Here is a 16314-nt window from a genome sequence, read left to right as displayed (position 1 = left end):
GAACAGATCCATGGGCACACAGGCACAGTGCTCCAGCTAGAATCTGGCCACTCAGGGGCTGTCACAGAAGATATAACAGTCATATCTTCTCTGCCTTATTTCTGAGACACCTCCATGGACATCCTTATGGGATACTGCAGGCCCCAAGCTTCTAGCACATAGATAAGGAGCCTGCCCCTGCCAGGTTCCTTCTAACAGCCCCAGTCTCCTCCCCATCCTCCCTGCAGTCCAACTTCAGCTAAGGCAATATTTTAGGCTACACAGCACAGAGAGAGAGAGAGGGTCTGCTGAGAGTCAACTCGGCCTCCCTGGCACAGGAAGGACCAGGCTGCCTGGGACCTACACAGAGAACAGACTTAGCCACCAACCTCAGCAGGGAAGAGGGGAGAAGTGAAGACAAAGCTATGATTTCTCATTAATCCGCTACACTATGAGCACAACTTGAAATTGGGGTAGATGGGCCATTTTCCTAGTAATTAACAATTTTATAAAGACAAATGCATGATGAGGTCAGAGTCACTAGTGAGATGAGGTCAAAAGGCCGATGTGACTCTGCCTGATGGGACCAGCCTGTGTGTACAGAAAGGATGTCAGCAACAGGCCGTAGGCCAAGGAACCCTCTGAAAAATGCATGAGCCGCTTGCCATACATTCTAATGCACAAGTTCTCCCCATGGCTTCCTCTACTCCCCTCTCACCTGTTCTCTTCTCACCACCCACGCTCTTCACAACAGAAACAGCTCTAGGCCAGGACCACTCTTTGCTGGCTGTGCTGTCTAATTGGTCTCCAGGTGCCTCTGCACAGCCAAGCGACTGGTCACCATGATTTTGACAGGCGACGGTTTCGCAGAAGCAAAGTGAAAGCCAAGAAAATACGGTTCCCTGGCCATAATGAAAGTCTGTTCTTCCAGGAAAAATAGCATGGAACCAGAAGCAGATGGATTATTCTTTCTGCCACCCTACAAAGTCCCAGTTTCACATACGCAGAAAAGATGTATCAAATCAGCACAGCTGTATGAATCATAGAACCATCAGCATTTGGCCCAGCCAGGCTCAGAGGACACCAATTCTCAGGGCTGTGTTGGGAGAGAACTAGCTGTTGAAGGCTCACTGTGTCTCAATTGCAATTCTCTGTTATCCACCATTCTGCCTGCTTCTGCCCTCATGATGATTGTGCTAAGTGGGCTACACCAAAACCATTGTGAATGGCCACCGTGTCCATCTGGCAGCACTCCGTGAGCACCAAAAATGAGTGGAAAGCCTTTCCCTGAAGGCTTTCCATGGAGACCAGTAACAAGTACCTCCACATATACTTCCCAACCCCCACCAAAGAGTGCAGAGTCTTCCCAAGATCACCATTTTTGACTGAAGGTCCCCTTGCCAGCCGTCTGAGTCCAGTTACCAGCAGAGTTAAGGGCAAAGATTTCAGAGGATTCAACTGAAAGTTCTTGAGACAAGGGTAAGAGGCCCTTCTCTTCCCTTCCAGGGCACTGACCTTGGCCAGGATGCTGGGCCACAAGACCCATGATGCCACTCTCCACTCTCAGAAATGTGGCTTCCTGTGCCTCTGAAGTGGCCAAGTGATGGTGCCATGGGTTCCCTATTTCCTCTACCCTCCAATGAGTTTGCAGTAAGTAGTTTGTAAAGTCAAGCCATGTTCACAATAGCTAGAGATTAGAAATGTCCAACAAAACTCAGGAGGGGATTGAGACTGGGAAGGAGAAATGGAAAGAAACAATTTGGATTTACATATTTGTCCTCACAGGCCCTCTCAGGACAGCCACAGGAGGTAGCTGACAAGCTACATGGACAGCAGAACCCTCTAAAAAAGAAAAGTTCCAATTAGCCCAAAGAAATGAAAGCCTGTTCCCAGAGACCCAATTAAATCAGAACCAATAATGCTAGCTCTGGTTCCTGCCATTCTGCTCAGGATGTAATGAGAAAAATGAGAGTGCCCCAGCCAGCAAGTGTGGTGTGGCAGCCCTCTGAAAACCAGAGAAATCACCCACCATGCACTGCTGCGAGCATGCCAGATAGCTGCTGCACCTGTGCCTTTAATAACTCAGCCTGGTGCCTTGGTCCCCACTTAGATCCAGACAAATGGCAAAGATAGTGACCCATCCCAACCAATGGCACAAAGAGGAGGACTGTGGGACCAGGCTGGGATGGTTTTAAAACTGTCAACGTTGATTCATCACTGGATCTGGGATCTGGCACTCTCTCTCCTCTGTTTCCACACCATCCATCATGGGTACCAGGACCAAGAAATCCAATAAAGACACAAAGGTGCAGCTCCCTACTCTCAGCAGGCCTCAGAAAGACTGTGTGAGTGTTCTGGCCCAGGCAATTAGCTGAGTCCAAAGGACTGCAGAGCTGATGGTACTAACAAGCCTGTGCTTGGCACTTCACCCGCAGGTGTCTGGGAAGCAAGGTAAGAGGGGAAGTAAACTGGCATAGGCTGGTCTGGTGCTCAGGCAGGGTGGGGGTGACATCAGAGAGGGAAGCGGGCAGGAGGCTCACAATAGAGAATAAGTTGCTAATGCAGCCTCCAAGCCCCAAAGGACTAAGGGCAACCTTGGGGGTTCATTAAGGTTAAGGTGGTCATTTCTGAGGTCCATATAGGAAGGCTTCCTTGTAAAAGAATCAGGACCTTTGAAGGTTCCAAGCAAAATTTAATAAGGGAAAGCAGTCTTCTCTTCCCCAACCCTGGATTCCCCCCACGTTCAGCTTCCATGCACTTAGACAATGCATAAGCTGTGGGGCCTCCAGATCCTTCTATTCACTCCCAGAGCAGACTGAGCCTGCAGCCAGTTCAGCACATTTATTGCCACATGTTGAATATGGGCTTTCTAGGGTTAGTGCTAGTGATGGCTAATATGAGCACATAGTATCCTGACACTCTCAAACTGCAAAGTTTGCATCACTCTGTGTCATTTAGAAGCAAAAGTTAATACAATACATGATACAGCCCCACTCCCATTCCAATAGTTTCATCTCCTTCCAGGGCCTGGCAATGAGCCCCTAGAGAAAGACAGCCAAGCCAGAGGGCTTTGAGTTAATGAGCTACATGGGTTCAGTACCAAGTTGAGTGCTGTGGGAGCTGGACTGAAATGAACTAAAATATTTTCCAAATTCAGTCACTTCTCAATTACCCTTGAGTGAATTGTCCATGGCAACCCAAATTCCGAAGTCTCCAGCCACAGAGCTTAGGGCTGGAAGCAGGATACAGGGGTGTGTGGGGGTGTGTGTGTGTGTGTGTGTGTGAGAGAGAGAGAGAGAGACAGACAGAGAGAGAGAGGAGAGAGAGATATAAATTCAACACTTCAACACTAAATATTATGCACTGGTTATTAAGTTATTTTCCACTGTTTGAAATTCTCCCCATCTCTTCCTCTCACCATGAATAATAAATATGGACAATCTGGTTGGACATGATTGGAAAATCATCAGGCCTAGCACTAGGAATAGGAGTCCTCAGAGCTTTATAATAAGCCATTAGACTCTTTTCTGTTCCTGTATGACCCAGAATTATTAGTGGAGAAACCTTGCAGATCTGGCCCTGCCATAAGTGGGCAGGAAGCAGAGGCTCCAGAGCTTACCCTTGCATGCCACGCTGTTCTCAGGCTCATAGCCAGGCTTGCAGGTGCATCGCCCAATGGGCACCATCCATTCCCCATCCCCGTTGCAGTAGAGTTTGATGGGCACGTCCACTTCCTCTGCGTTGGGGATGCATGTGCCCCGAGCAATCACCAGAGATGTGCTCTCTGCCCCCGTCATGGTCTCTGGAAACACTGCAAAATTTTGCACAATGCTGGGACACTTTTTGAAGAAGACACGGACAGAAAGAAGAGACATACAGGCTCCATAATCCTGAAAAGCGAGGTAAAAACCATTCCGAGTAAGAGGCCCAAAGCTCCTGACTTCTGTGTTTACCTTCATCAGCCTTCCCCCAAAGTCCACCTGGGAGAAGCTCTCATCTGCAGCAATGGTGTCTACTTTGAGGTAGGGGGCCTCAGACCAGAAGGCCGACTTCTTGGTGGCAATGACAGAGTCAGTCTCATAGTAATACAAGTTGAAGGTCTCCTTGCAGGATCCTGGGACATTAGGGAGGCTGCTGCAGTCTCTCACAGTGAAGCGCATCTCTGTGTAGATGCGATGGGCCCCCCGCCGGTTGATGAAGGTGGTGAGCAGCCAATTGTTCTGGTTGGGCTCGAAGACATTGCACACCTGGTAGGTGCGGATGGTGTTCAGGTTTTCATCATAGCCACTGACTTCTTCCCACTGTACATAGCAGGCCACAGGTACACACATGCAAAAACACAAAATAGAGAGTGAGAATACAAAAATAGGCATAGCAGAGGAGAATCCTGGGGCTAAGGGGCCTTAAGAGCTCACCAGTTCAGCACATTGACTTGAGAAATGAAGACATCCAAGCGCAACTTGATTTTTAAAATCTTATAAGAAAACTTCATATTTCTTTGCAGCCCATCCCAAAATATAACACACTTCATTCAAGAAAGCTGTCCCTTGCCTAACCCATAATGCTCATTCTGTGACTGGCTTATTACATCCATGGGGACAACATGCAGCTTTCAGCCCATGTGGTGGCAGGGACTTTCTTCCTCACTTCCACAGTCCCTGCTCTGAAAGCCAATCTGTGGATTAGAGGTCCAATTACTTGACACCCACACTTTGGAAATCCCCATCTTTGAACCTAATTTCTTTATTGTGGTGAAATTCCTTTATGTCTCTGTAAAGCACATGAATTTAAAGCTTTTCAGGGTTTCTCAACAAACTTAGATTCTCATAAACTTTTTTTCAATAACATCTATCTCTGAAAGACTGATATGGTTTGGATGTTTCTCCCCTCCAAATCTCATGTGAAATGTGATTCCCAATGTTGGAGGTGGGGCCTGGTGGGAGGTGATTTGATCATGGAGGCAGATCCCTCATGAATGGTTTAGCACCATCCCTTTGGTGATGAGTGACATCTGGCTGTTTAAAAGAATCTGGGAGCTCCCCTTCTCTCTCTCTTGCTTCATCTCTCACCATGTGACATGCTGGCTCCCCTGGCCTGCCATGAGTGGAAGCTTCCTGAGGCCCTCAGCAGAAGTAGATGCTGGCACTATGTTTCATGTTCAGTCTGCAGAACTATGAACAAGTTAAACCTCTTTTCTTTATAAATTACTCAGCTCAGGTGTTTCTTCACAGCAAAGCAAGAGTGGACTAACACAAAGACCTAGACTATAAAACTGGTAAAAGTGAAGGCTGCTAAGAAGAACCCCTAATGTAGCAAATGAAGCTCTATTGTGTGCAAATTTCAAGGAAGGCTATGATGGAGGAAAATGTTGGAGGGTGTTACTTTAGTGAATAATGAAACTTTCTTAAGGGAAAGACAATCATGATTCACATTAGAAAAGTGAGCTCCCATTTATAACAGTCTTGTAGATTGGAATAAAAGAGAAGAACAACACATGTGTTAAGTGATGTCTTTCACTATTCCCAACAACTTTCAGAACTAGGTATTATTATCCCCAATTTACAGATGAAAAGACATCATGCAACTCACCCATACTTATATGGCTAAAAGAAATTACAAGAGAAGCTAGTAGAAAATACTTTGAATGGTCAAATAAAATCACCTAAGAACTTCTAGAAGATTACTTCAATAACAGGCAGTGAGGGTTGGAGGGGAGTCGGGAGGGGTCTTTAAAGGCATGGCTCCCTTAACTGAGCTCTCTAGGGCAGGGGTCAAAGAAGAGTTGCTGGATCGTTCCTTCTTCCTTATGCTTGGAGAAAAGGAGTTAAGGAAGAATCTGCCCACATCTGGTAGCTCCCCAGATCCTGGTCTCAAGAACTGAGAATATTTCCAGGAATAAATTTAAACTTACATTCTGTTTGCCTAGAATAAAAAAAAATAGAGAAAAGAAATTAAACTTTCTAAAGTGAAAATGAATTAGGATCCTTGACTATTTAGCAGTGGTGATCAAGGTAACCAAATCATACCAGTATCTTTGAATACTGTGCTAATTGCTTATTATTTACAGTGGTGGACTTTAAATATATAGACTAGAATTCTTCATTAACGGAGCTAAAAGCCAATTATGTGTGCATGGAAAATATACTGCAATTGCTCCTTGAAAAGAGTAAAGCCCCCTGTGGATAGCAGGTGGATAGAAGCAAGGCTGTCCTCTAAACTTAGTGTGAAGGAAACCAAAAAACAGGCATAGTGTGGAGAGGTGGGGAAATGGGCACGTTCAGAGCTGGCCCTGCATGCCCAGGTCTGTAAAGTGACCTCATTCATGGTCACTCTCGCTGTCTGGGCCTCTGCCACCAAGGCACCTAAACTGCAGTCAATCCAGGGTCCTCCTGGCCCCCAGTCTCTCCCAGGACTCCTAGAGTGCCAGTTCCCTCACCAACTTGAAGTCCTGCCAGTCCCTCACCAACAGATCAGCTCCTGCCAGTATCCTTGCAGCAGTTCTGGGACACACAGGCCATCATGATTCGCTACCCTGGACAGTCTCAGCTCCAGGCCAAATATCACCCAGCACTCTACCTTTCACTTGACCTCCAATCACACCATTCATAACCCACCAGCATCTCCCCCCACTCCACTCCACCTTCTGCAATGCCAAGAACTAATATCCCCAAACTCACAAATCTGTTTCCCAGTTCCAAGCCTGTTCTTATGCTGTGCTTTCTACCTAGGATGACTTTTTGTTCTTCTTTACCTGAGTTACTCCAGCTCTGGAAAATCCCCTGGCTGAATTAGATAGCATATTATAGCATATTAGTACATCCTCCACACAACAGGTAAGAACCTGTGCACACTGACCCTGGTGCACCTACCTCCCCCAGGAGTCAGTGAGACCTGAGGGGGCTGCAGGGCATCCCTGGAGTGGTGCATCCACAGTCCACATAGCTACTTCACAGTCTGCCTTGTGCCCAGCACATGGACCTCCCTGTGCCCAGGTCCCACCATGTGGCCAACCTGGAAGAGAGATCTCACCTTTGTGGCCTGCATGGAGTATAAATTCACACTGTCGAGGCTCACCTGGACTTTGCTTAATTTGTTATTGATTCTCTAGATGTAAAAGAACCACTTTTTCTGTCTTCTTGAACACTGTGTTTTGTTCTATCAAATGTGTTTATTAAAGTTATGCTCTGCTTGTCTATTTTTTTTCAGCCAGGGAGAAGTCACTGACAATGTTTCAGATCAAATTTTTAGACCTCCCTCTCTTTCCATGGCTGTTATACAACAACATTTTCTCAGTTGACCCTACATGACTTTTGAGGAAAGGAATTTTCTTTTCTTTTTTTTTTTTTTTTTTTTTAACTCTTCTGCAATTGTTGAAACACAACAGGTCTCATGACCCATTATTCCTGTTGGGTCTCAGTACACACATGGGGCCCCTCTGTCAATGTGAAGCATGTGGCCCCATTTAGAGTGGGGGTCTGGTCACAGCCAGAGTTCTTGACCCACCCAAGATTAATGGAGCTCTGCTGTGGGAGTAGGATGGAAGCCCATCCTATGGGCTTCACCTTACCACTGAGACAATCACCACCAGGAGGTATTTAAATAAGCAAAATGAGGCCAGGTACAGTGGCTTATGCCTACAATTCTAGCACTTTGGAAGGGTGAGGTGGGAGGATGGCTTGAGCTCAGGACTCAAGGCCAGCAACACAGAGAGACCCCCATCTCTACAAAAATAAAAATGAAAAAATTAACCAAGATTGGTGGCTTGTGCTTGTAGAACCAGCTATTCAGGAGGCTGAAGTGAGAGGATCGCTTGAGCCCAGGAGGTCAAGGCTGCAGTAAGCCATGCTCGCACCACTGTACTCCAGACTGGGTGACCGAGCAAGACTTTGTCTCAAAGAAAGAAATAAAATAAAACAAGCAGCATGAGGATTTCTACTCTCATGGAGCTGGGATATTGAGAAAATGTATCTTAGAAAATGACACTGATTGGTATTATATGACCCAGCAGAAGTAATTGTTTCAAACATTAACCTCTCTGGGCCTCAGTTTTCTTATCTGTAAAATGAGAAATCATACTGGATGACCCCGAGTTGTAAAATTCTACAGATCTGATTGATTCCATGATAGCTCCTAAGGGAGTGATCAAAGCAAATTAGAGGAAATTCAGCTGCATATTGAAAGGGAAAGAGTAGAAAGAAATTGAGAGAAAGGAAGATAACTCCCTGTTGTTGGGAAAAGGCCATCATAGAGCTTCCCATTAATTTCTTCGTCTCTTTCATTCTTCTTCTGTCAACGAAAGCTCTACAGGGGTTGAAGAAATAAGTGATCAGAGTGGGCTTCAGGAGGTACACATACTTTCCACAGCAAGTGGTAATTAGAACTGGGGGCATCAAAGAAAGAGGAGATTTTGGTTAATGGGGATAAGGGTAGAATGCCATTCCCAACAGAGAGAGACAAACATCATTTGTTTACAACATTTGGAATCAGTCTCATTGCTTTATATTTATTCCTCATTCATTCATCAATGAAAAAAATGTCTACTGAATGTTAGGTTTGTGCCAGGCATCCCATTAGCCACTGGGGATATAACAATAAGAAGCTTATAATCTAGTGAGAGAAGCAGAAATTAGAAAATGGTTATTAAAATAAGCAATAATTACATTTGTGTTAACTGCTGTGAAGGAAAATTACAGGAAGCCATGCAAGGGGGTGCAACGGATATACAGAAGATTGTCAGGAAAGACCCTCTGTATGAGTCCATTTTCTGTTGCTATAAAGGAATACCTGAAGCTGGGTAATTTATAACGAAAAGAGGTTTATCTGGCTTATAGTTCTGCAGCCTGTACAAGAAGCATGGCACCATGATCTACTTCTGGTGAGGCCTCAGAAAGTTTCCAATCATGGAAGAAGGTAAAGGAGAAGCAGGCGTGTCACATGGTGAGAGAGGCAGCAAGAGAGATGCCAGGTTCTTTTAAACCGCCAGCTCCTGTGTGAACTAATAGAGTGAGACTCACTCATTACCATAAGGAGGGCATCAAGCCATTCATGAGGGATCCCCTAACATGATCCAAATACCTCCTGCTAGGCGACACCTCCAACATTGGAGATCATGCTTTAATATGAGATTAGGAGGGAACAAACATCCAAACATTACCCTCCAAGCTGAGAGGGACAGGTAGATACAAGTTAGCCAGGACAAGTGTGCACCTTCTGGGAGCAAAGTAGGAGCAGAGCCTCCGGGCCCAGCAAAGGCAGGTACAAAGGCCTCATGGTAGGAAAAGTGGCCTGGTGCCATTGAGGAATGAAGGCTGTGTGACAGACAGCCATAAGAAGTTGGGGGTGGCAGGAATAGGACTGAGAGGAAGAGGAATGCAGTTGAGAATTTTGAGTTTCATCCTGAGTGTAACTAGAAGTCGCTGCTGAGTTAGGGAGAAAAAACACAGGCGATCAGAGCTGAGCTTTTAAAAGCTCTCTCTGATGCACTATAGAGACTGGTTTGAAGGGCAGTCTGAGTGTATGGGCAGGACAACTGGAGGTCATTGTGGGTATCCAGGCAAGAGATGGTAGGTTGGAACACACCAGCAAAAACTGGAAAGATGCTTTACGGGAGAATCCCTAGACCTTCACTGAGCCACAGACTCAAGGGGCCATGTGTCCCCTGAACACTCAGGCATCAGTCCTGCCTCGCCATCCAGGCTTTGGGCTTCCCAGATCCTTAGGAATGATGATTCCTCACCTCTTCCCTCTCTCTTTACTTAAAAAAAGGGGGAATTTTACCAGTCTTGCATGTACTACACTGTAGACGCCCAATTTCCTATTCAGGGCCAAATTTCTTTTACCCAAAGCCTGTGCTGGTTCTAGTTCTGGTAATGTATTCGCACTGCCTGCCCCAAAGTCAATTTCCTAAAGATCTCCATTCAATGGCTGCTTTTTAGCCTCCACTTCTAGGCATTTGACATATTGCTTCTTGTATTCCTTCCTGTAATTATCTCCTCCCATTAAAACAACAGCAAAACACCATGATTTGCTTATCAGATTTGCAAAAAATTTAAAAGATAAAATGTCAAGTCTTGGTAAGAAAGTGGGAAAAAGGGCACTGACCAAGCCTATTGATGGAAGTATAAACTGGTGAAATCTTTTAGAAATCAGTTCAGCAGCTTCTCTCAGTACTTCAAGTGTGGGCCAGAACTGAAATCAATATGAAGAAGGTAAATCATTTTAAAAATTATAGTGATAATTAGGTATCTATCTGGGGGGAAAAAAAACATAACTTTTGTTCCATACTTATACCTTACTCCAGAATAAATTTCTGGTGAATCCAAGATTTAAACATTAAAAATGAAACTACAAAGATACTAAAAGAAACCATGGAGAAAATTTTTGTATACTAATTGTGATATGAAACTCAGAAGCCATAAACAAACATATTGATAAATTCATCTCTATACAATTTTAAAAACTGGCATGACAGAAATAGCCATAAGCAAATTTAAAAGTGGGGGGGAAAGAAAACCTGATAGAAAGAAAAATTATTTATCACTTATCACAGATAGAGTGTTAATATCCCCTAATATATAAAGACAATCCATATGTCAATAACAAGATAGAAAATTGTGCAAAGGGTATCAACAAACTGTTCATTAAAAAATACACAAATATAGCTCTTAAATATTTGAAAAGATGCTGAATCTCACTCTTCATAAAGTGTGAGTTGTTAATTAGCCACATTATGATACTTTTCGGGGGATGTCAAAGAACAAAAATGTGATAGCACACTGTGTTGGAGGGGACATGGAAGATAAGAATTCTGACACACAAATGGAAGAGTAGCAAATCTGTACAACTTCTATGGAAATTTTGGTTTTATTTATAAAAATTATGACTACATACACCCTTTGACCCAGCAATTCCACTTCAAGGATAATTTATCAGATAAACTTTTATCTACATGAAATTAGGTACACACAAAGTTATCAACTGCAGCCACCGCCACCTCCAGAACTTTATTCACATCCAGAAAACCTACAGGTGGACCACTAGCCTTTGGACAATACAGCAGCCTTCCCAGAATTTGCTGAGTAAGACCTGTGGGAGCATAGTCCTAGTGGAAAGAGAAACCGTTAATTGAACTTGAACTTCTCACCAACCAGTGGTATAGGGGACTCAGAAGAATCCGAAATAATTAGACTAAAAGAAAATAAGGTATAGGACATTTCTCGTACATCTTTATATGAGGAGTAAGCTTTATACTTGCCTCATGCTAATCTGACTGCTGTCCTCCTTTCTTGAACTGGACTCAGCTGGACTCTTCAATATGTCACCTTAGACCCTTTGCTGTCAAGTGGTGAGTGCATAAACAAAATCTGATGTGCCCATACAATGGAACACTATTCCAAAATAAAAATGAATGAAGTACTAGTATGTACGGCAACATGATGAACCTCTAAAACATTATGTTAAGTGAAGAAAACTGTATGTCTCAAAAGACCACATACTGTGTGATTATATACACATGAAATGTTCAGAAGAGGCAAATCTACAGACAGAGAGGTAGGTTAGCATTTGCCTGGGGCCAGAGAGGGAAATGGGGAGTGACTACAAACTGGCATAAAGAATATTTTTAGAAGTGATAAAAAATGTTCTAAAATGAGATTGTGGTGATGGGTTATAAATTCTGTATGTTTACAAAAAAATTACTGAATTGATTAAAATTTTAATACACTTAAAGTGAGTGAATTTATTGCAGGTAAATAATACCTTAATATGGCTTTAAAATAAAACCCCTCTGTTATTTGGTCCAACCCCCACCTCAATATCCCAACAATGCTGGCACGGTCTCCATTATCCACACGTAGCTTGTTAATGGTGACTTCATGCCCCTGCTCATTCTATCCTCTGTACCTTGGATGACCTTCTTATCCCTTTATCCCTGTATCCCAAGTGCCAATCATTCATTCAATCACACGTGTATGAATGATGCCTAAGTTGAGGCAAAGGTGGCATCTAGAGGGGCTAGGTGGCCAAGGAAGCATCCCTATGACTGATAATGAGGGCCTGGGGAGTATCGGGGTGTGGTCCAAAGACAGTATTAGAATCTTGGGCTCAGGACCCCATTCCAGGACCACTAGATTTTCCAACCTGGAGGTCAGTTGGGTAGTCAAAAGGCCAAAAGCGCTCCCCAAGTTCAACACACCCATGTCATCACCACAATGTGCCATTTGTTCCAGAACAATCCATATCTCCCCATCTGGCCTGTCTGTTGCATTCCCATGACCAATGCACTAGGGCTGGCATTACCTCACGGCCTGGACAGAACATGGAGACAACAGACAGGGCAAGAGATGTCAAGGGCCCAAAGCAGGGCCATATCTTCTCATAGCTGGACAACAGAGCCCATACCCATTTCTGCCCCTCGATGTTGTTGCTGACGTTCTGACTGACCCTGATGTCCTTCTTTTACCTCACCCACATCCCATCTGAACTAAGCCAGAGAAAGGCAGATGTGGCTTGGAAGCCATTCTAGACCATGTTGGTCATGATGTTTTATTGACAAATGGGCAAAGTGAGGCCCAGAGACATTCAATACCAGGACCAAAGTCAGGTGGTAGATACATGGCAGGGCTGGATTCTCTTTGCAGCTCCTTCCTTCAAGGTGGCTACGGTCTTATTTCCTCCATAATTCTTTCCCTGGCTTAGATTTATCTACCATTTTTCTGAATGCATAAAGTATGATTGAGTTTATTCCACACAATTTAGCATTTGATAATATACTGTTTTGAAATATTATTTAATTGCTTCATGTGTGTGACTTTGGTTTCTGCTACCAGGCTGTGAGCTCCTTGAGGACAGAAAATTAAATTTTGACTTATTTATTAGTTCATTTCAACAAGAAAAATAATTCCATGCATTTAGCTTCACAACACTGGAATTATGGAACACTATTTTATTCAGTAACATCTGGGACCACCAGTGAAATCCACTTCATTTTCATCTCACTTTTTATCCTAGGTGATCTCATCCACATACGAGGCTTCAACCATCACGGAGTGCATCACCAACTTGACCTCTCCCCAGCACCCCAGACTTGTATATTCTGCTGCCTGCTGGATGCCTCCTGATAAATACCTGGGATGCACCACCTTGACCTTTGCAGCCCTGATGCAGTCTCACCTCCATCTGAGAATGACACCTTGATCACCCAGTACCAGATGCCTAGGAAGCAATCTAGACTCTGCCCTCTCCATTTTGTTTTGTTTTGCTCCTCATCATAGGAGGTTAACCCTCAAATTCGTCTCCTATCTCCTTCATAGCTCTTCTATTCAGTCTCCCCTTCTGTTTCATCATTGAACTCTCTTTACTCTCCAAGTAACTCTTCCAGTCATTCTCCTTAATTCCCTTGCTCATATGAGTTTTCTAAAATACAAATCCATCTCCCACATGAACCCAATCCTACAGGTTGGGACTGTGTTGGGTATCGCTCCATATTCCCAGTGCCAAGCCCTCAAAATATCCTGGAAGACTGAGGCAATGAGCAGGGCCCTGGCCTGTTCTTTAACTTCTCTCCCTTCTTTACTGCAGGTGCCACCAGGCTAACCTGTCTTTGTGAAAGGAAGAAACAAATCAACCTTGCACAACCAACAGATTATTAACAGCCTTTGAAAGAGCACTATTATTGACACAAATGGACCACCTGTCCTTGAGATAAGCATAATAAAGGAAACAATGACATCCATTAGAAAGTACTTGTTCGGGCTTTCAGACCATGACTTTGATGTATGAGTAAGACACTTTCGGGTCTCTCCAAGATCTAGGTTTGTTAGGCTTGCTTATTGGAAGTCAGAGCTTGCAGATCTATTGCTAGAGTGCCTGTTGACATTGGGACAGTGCATATTGACTATTTGCAGTCTGATTGTGTGTGTGTGTGCACATGCATGTGCATGTGTGTCTGTGTGCATATGTAAAGCATGCTATCAAAACTCATTTATCTGTATAAACTGTTCCCTTTTTAAAATCATTGTCAGGGGCTCTACCCATTGGTCCATCTACACTACCTTCCAGAACAACCTTCAGAAACTCTGACACATTCTTTATGCCCCAAGAGTGGATTTGAATTTCAGAAACAGGCAAAGGTCATTTGGAACCAAATCTGATTAATGAGATGGATAAGCAAATTAAGAAGTAATATTACTGGTCAAAAGGAAGAGCCACTATAAAATGAAGGTGAGAGATTGGAGCTGATTCCACTCTGTGCCTCTGAAGACAGTTCCAAGCATAAAATTCTGGAAAGATTTTTGATTACTGGCCCCTCCCTGGACTGCTGCAATGTCCCCCATCCCACACAGGCTCACCCCTCTAAGAATGCCCTATGACTATCATGATGCTGCGTCATTATAACCTCCACGAATAAACCAATTCTACAGGGCCTGGCTGGAAAGGGGCACTTCCTCGGGACACCTTTATTTAAGACAGGAATAGAAATAATTGAAATAGGCTTTTTGGCCTCTGTTGGCCTAATAAGATCCCAGCTATTCTGATTTGTTTCAAACCCAACTCATTTATCTCATTTATTTAATAAAGAGTCAAACATCTACTACAGCAGCCCCAAGCAACATTTTAGGAGTTGGTGAAACAGGAGTAAATAAGAGAAAAAGTCCCTGCCCCCATGGACCTTATATTCCAATAGAGTTAACCAAAGGATGAACAAACAAATGAATAATATAAAGTCAGGTAGCATTAACAACTACAAAGAAGCAGGAAAGGAAATAGAGTGACAGCTGGCAGTGGGGTAATCAGGGAAGATCTCCCTTTGAGCTGAGATCTGAATGAAACACAGGAGCTAGCCTGGAGGGTACACGAGGGAGGAGCATCCCAGGCACAGAGGACAACCAGAACAAGTTTCCCAGGGCAAGAAGGTGCCTGGCCCACTGCTGAGAAAGCCAGGATGCCAGCATGGCTACAGAAGATTAAACAGCAAGAGAAACACTGAAAGAGATGAAGCTGTAGAGGTTGCCAGGGCAGGCAGACCCCACCTCTGCCAGTTACAGCTCTGTGATCACAGACAACTTTCTGAGCTTCAGTTTCCTCACCTGCAAAATACTATTTACTTTTCAGGGTAATACGAAGACTGAAAGATCATGGATGCGGAAGGAGCTCATCTAGTGCTGTGCCTGCACATAACTACCATTCACTGAGTACCAATTATTGCCATTATTATTATGATGATCATCATCATGATTATGTTAACCTCAGGATCCACCTCTAGCTGAGTCACCAGGGTGTGGAAATCATCTAGATCCTATATAAATAATCCTACCCTTTGGTCAGCAGAATGCAGGAACTAAAATGCTAAACTCCCTCTCCTTACAGTCACAGAGAAACAACTAGCAGTCCCCTTCCCTTTCCCTCTGGGAATCTCCAGGGCTTCCTCTGAGCTGTTTCATCAGAGCCTCTCTTCTCTCAAGCCAGCAATCTCAGGACCACTGTCAGTCACCAGCTCAGACCACAAGGAGACAAAATTGGACACATCTTACAGGCTCTGGTCCCATTCAGCAGTCTGTTTTTGGGTACAAACTGCTGTTAGGGGAAGCTGCTGTTTTGCAAACAGTTGCTGCCACCGTGCCCTGTGGGACCATAATGGAGCTTTCTGGGCATTGCCCAATCTGGGGAGATGTCTGCCCCTCTGAACAAGAAGTCCCCTGGAGCCCGGGCAGCACACAACTTCACAGAGCCCACAGGAGACCAAAGATTCTTCAGGGCAGCAGATGCACAGGGCTGGGCTGGAGCCACCACTACCAAACCTTCCCCACCAATCAGCCTGGACCCCAAGGACAAAGCTCCTGTGTAGACAGTAGACTAAGCCTGAAAGAGCTTGGATATTAGACAAGCTGGAGGGCTAATTAAAATGTAAAATGTGGTCCGTGGGGCATAAATTCCTACAAGCCCAGAGGGATCTACCATTTAGTACACCAACCAACCAAGGCAGGGATTTACTCAAAGGCTCCCCTGAGGGCTGCAAGCACCAGCTTACCTTCCAATATGCTTGATTTACCTCCCAGACGTGCTGGGCTGAGAAGACAGGAATTCCCCTCCCCCATCCCCCATTCATTACCATGGCCTGATGTGGTATTCCATTGAGAAAGGTGACCGGCTCAGGGTTGGGGACTCTTTTGAAAGCCCAGTGCCTTGGAAGGGCTTCCATGTTGTAGCAGTACAAAGCAATGAAATCCCTAAACTGTGAACTCACAGCAAAGATGCCCTCCTGGAAATGCATCACAGCAAGGGGATGGGGGTGAGGGACATAACTGGAACATCACAAACATATACATATTGTTTCCC

General features: G+C 44.4%; 1 protein-coding gene across 4 annotated transcripts in view; it reads right to left on the bottom strand.

The window, feature by feature from the left end:
- The window catches only part of EPHB1 (EPH receptor B1), a 451907-nt gene that overhangs the window by 291914 nt on the left and 143679 nt on the right, over positions 1-16314 (bottom strand). For all 4 annotated transcript variants that reach the window (XM_074033728.1, XM_005545827.4, XM_045386941.2 and 1 more), the window contains exon 3: positions 3599-4280. In XM_074033728.1, coding sequence (XP_073889829.1) covers positions 3599-3606 — 8 coding nt within the window. In that variant the 5' untranslated portion in view covers positions 3607-4280. The remainder of the gene's footprint in view (positions 1-3598; positions 4281-16314) is intronic.

The sequence above is a fragment of the Macaca fascicularis genome, chromosome 2 (genome assembly GCF_037993035.2).
Source record: "Macaca fascicularis isolate 582-1 chromosome 2, T2T-MFA8v1.1".
Lineage (NCBI taxonomy): Eukaryota > Metazoa > Chordata > Mammalia > Primates > Cercopithecidae > Macaca > Macaca fascicularis.
The sequence above is the reverse complement of the archived record's forward strand: the minus strand, read 5'-3'. Positions and strand labels throughout refer to the sequence as shown.